This window comes from Raphanus sativus, chromosome 4, assembly GCF_000801105.2.
Source record: "Raphanus sativus cultivar WK10039 chromosome 4, ASM80110v3, whole genome shotgun sequence".
Classification (NCBI taxonomy): domain Eukaryota; kingdom Viridiplantae; phylum Streptophyta; class Magnoliopsida; order Brassicales; family Brassicaceae; genus Raphanus; species Raphanus sativus.
The window spans coordinates 22,846,326-22,849,991 of record NC_079514.1 but is presented as its reverse complement, the minus strand read 5'-3'; the positions used below and the strand labels follow the sequence as shown (position 1 = coordinate 22,849,991).

Sequence of the window (3,666 nt, the reverse complement as noted above, 5' to 3'; positions counted from 1 at the left end):
GGATAGATACCTGATCATACTCGGATCTTTCGCCTGGTAGTCTCCTCGGACTTGGCTTATGATCAGTTGTGAGTCGCTGAAGACCTGGATGTATTCTACTCCCATCTGTTTGGCGAGTGCCAACCCCGCAATTAGAGCTTCGTATTCAGCTTCGTCGTTCGTTGCTTTGAAGTTGCATCGTACGGCCCTTGAGGCTGATTCCCCCGTGGGGAAAGTTAGGACTAGTCCCACGCCTGCGCCCCTTACGTTACTAGACCCATCAACGTATAGTGTCCACTCGCCTTTCTCCCCTTCGCTATCACGAAGTTTACCTCTTGTTCCAAGGCTGGAAGCATGGCAGGAGAGAATTCGGCTACGAAATCTGCTAGGACTTGCGATTTGATGGCTGTTGCAGGCCAGGAGATCACATCGTACTCCCCCAGCTCTATAGCCCATTTTGCTAGTCGTCCAGACACTTCCGGCTTGTGGAGGACTGCTTTGATGGGGAGAGATGTGACCACCACGATTTGATGAGCCTGGAAGTAGGGGCGTAGCTTTCGAGCAGCGTTGACCAAGGCGAGGGGTAACTTTTCAAGGTGACTATAGCGGGTCTCCCCGTCTAGTAGAGATTTGCTCACGTAGTAGATATGATGTTGTTTCCATCCTTCTTCCCTTACTAGGACCGCACTGACTGCATGCTCTGATACCGCCAGATAGAGCAATATGACCTCACCCTCCAAGGGTTTTGAGAAGAGAGGTGGAGTAGTGAGATAGGCCTTGAGATCGGATAGGGCTTGCTCACATTTATCAGTCCATTGGAAGTCCTTGGGGTCCTTCAAGGTTTCAAAGAAGGCATGCGACTTGTCGGATAGCCTGGAGATGAACCTGCTCAGGGTGGCCATCCTCTCTGTCAGTCTTTGCACCTCCTTGACGTTGCTAGGGGAAGGGATCACCTGGATTGCTCTCACCTGCTCTGGATTTGCTTCGATGCCCCTGTGGGTGACTATGTACCCTAGGAACTTTCGAAAGCTTACTCCGAACGAGTACTTTGAAGGGTTCAGCTTCATGTTGTACATCCTGAGAGTGGTGAAGGCTTGTTGGAGGTGCGAGATATGGTCCTCAGCGTCCAGGGAATTTACCAGCATATCATCAATTTAGACCTCCATGGTCTGCTCTATCTGATCGGCGAACATCATGTTGACAAGCCTTTGATAGGTCGAGCCTGCGTTCTTTAATCTGAAAGGTATGACCTTGTAATAGTAGATGCCCCTTGAGGTCATGAATGAAGAATCTCTTGGTCGTCAGGATGCATTAGGATCTGGTTATATCCGGAGAATGCATCCATGAAACTCATCAGCTGATGACCAGCAGTCGCGTAAACTAGCTTGTCGATGTGAGGCAAGGGGAAGGGGTCTTTAGGACAGGATTTGTTAAGATCCGTGAAGTCGATACAGACTCTCCACTTCCCGTTCTTCTTCCTGACGACCACTACGTTAGCTAACCATTCCGGGTATTGCACCTCTCGTATGAATCCGGCATCCAGTAGGTTCTTGACCTGTTCGTTGATTATCTCGTCCCTTTCAGGGGAGAACTTCCTCCTCTTCTGTCTGACGGGAGGATGCATCGGATCCACTTTGAGTTGATGCATGATGACGTCAGGATCAATTCCAGGCATGTCCTCGTAGGACCAAGCGAAGCAGTCGGAGTTAGACCTTAAGAAGTCGACCAATCTTCTTCTCAGGCCTTTCGGAAGCTTGGAGCCTATCTTTAAGTTTCGAACCAAGTTCCCTTCTATGAGTGGGACCTCATCCATTTCCTCCACTTCCGGCTCTTCGGTATGCGGGGCCGGAAGCTTCTTCTGTAATTGCTATAAGACTTGGGTCTTTCCCTTTAAAGTAGTCTGGTAGCAGGATATAGCATTTTCCTGATCTCCCTTGACCGCCTTAATGCCCCAGGGGGTTGGAAACTTGACCAGCTGATGCAAATTTGAAGGTACGGCTCCCATGTCGTGGATCCAAGGCCTTCCTAGTATCACATTATATGATGAAGGGCAGTCGACGACTAGGAATTTCGTGGCTTGGTTTATCCCCTCGGCGTATACGGGGAGAAGGACCTCTCCTAAGGTTTGCTTGACCTCTCCACTGAAGCCTACAAGGGGAGTCGCCTTTCTAGTTAGAGTTGTAGGTTCCAACCTTAGATCGGCGAAGGCCGAATGGAATATTATGTTGCTGGAGCTCCCATTGTCTACTAGTATTCGCTTGACCAAGCAGTTTGCTATGGTAAGTGAAATGACAAGAGAATCGTGGTGAGGAGCAAGGACCTTCTCCTTCTCCCTTGCAGTGAAGCTGATCTCGTCTGTTCCGAGGAGTAGGCGCTTAGGACCCTCGGCCTCTTGGCCGTTCCTGGCATTACGAGTACTTCTCTTGGCAGCGGCACTACTAATTCCGCTTATCTCCGATCCGCCTGTGATAACATGGATCACCCGATCTTGCTGTGGTGGCAATGCGGGAGCTGCTTCGATAGGGAGACCGGGACCTTCCTTATTTAGGAGGTTTTTGGCCTTATCCAAGAGGAACTCCCTTAGGTAGCCTTTCTTGAGGAGTTCAGCGAATTCCATCTTCAGGGCTATGCAATCCTCCGTAGTGTGACCATGGTCACTATGGAACTCGCACCATCGCTTGGGGTTTCGATTAGCTTCTGCGGCCTTCATCTTAGGAGGCCACTTGACTTGAGGACCATTTGTCGTAGGACACCGATCAGTTCCGGTTTGGATATCGCAAGATGAGAGATATCAGGCCACGTGGATACCATCATCCCTTCGGATCTAGGCAGGGGTAAATGTTGGTACCTGCCCCTTCTCGGGTTACTAGTCTCCCTAGCGGACTTGGAATGAGAGGGTTCGTCACGATCATTCCTAGTTGGCTTTGAGGACTTCTGATCATACTTCAGACATGATTTGGCCCTACTAGCAACATCTTCTTCCCACCTTACTTGAGCCCAAGCGCGAGACAATACGTCCTCCATAGTCCTACACGTGTACTTGATCAGCTCTTTGTAGAGATCTCCTTCCGGGAGTAGGCCCCGTTTGAAGGCTGAGATAGCCGTATCAGCGTTGCACTCAGGGATAGCCACCTTCTCTTGGTTGAAGCGTGCTATGTAGGTACGAAGGGGTTCGTTCCTATGCTGGAGGACTTCATAGAGGTCGTCTGAGTTCTTCTCTAGGTTGCGACTACTAGCAAATTGCTCTACGAACATGTCGCTAAGGGCTGCAAAGGACTTGATGGATTTGGTAGGAAGATTGATGTAATACTGCAGAGCAGGGCCAGTCAAGGTTGATCTGAAACCCTTGCACATGGTAGCTTCCAGTGCATCCCGGGGGATTGCTACTACTAGCATGCGTTGTTTATACTGGGCGATATGATTGTCGGGATCCCCGGTACCTTCATACATCTTTATGCTCGGGAAAGAGAACTTTCGTGGCATCTCCACCGAAGGAATATCTTCCACGAAAGGTGTATCGGAGTAGGACCCCTGATTACTCCTTCGAATAGGAGGAGCTACCCCTGGGAGCCTTTCTACCATAGATTGAATGGTGCCGAACCTTTCGGAGACCACCCTTTCTAAGTAGGCTGCTAGAGCCGGATCTGAGATCCCAGGATCATCGGGTGAGTATTCTTCGTCCTCCGT

General features: G+C 50.1%; 1 protein-coding gene across 1 annotated transcript; it reads right to left on the bottom strand.

Annotated features, from left to right (window-relative positions):
* Positions 1-2,685: 2,685 nt before the first annotated feature.
* On the bottom strand, positions 2,686-3,429 carry LOC130511210 (uncharacterized). The gene has a single exon (XM_057008093.1). It carries the CDS (start codon positions 3,427-3,429, stop codon positions 2,686-2,688), a length of 744 nt encoding a protein of 247 aa, XP_056864073.1.
* Between the last annotated feature and the right edge of the window lie 237 nt (positions 3,430-3,666).

Excerpts from the sequence above, each read along its gene's own strand:
- LOC130511210 (XM_057008093.1), bottom strand. The coding sequence starts at position 3,429 with ATGTATGAAGGTACCGGGGATCCCGACAATCATATCGCCCAGTATAAA.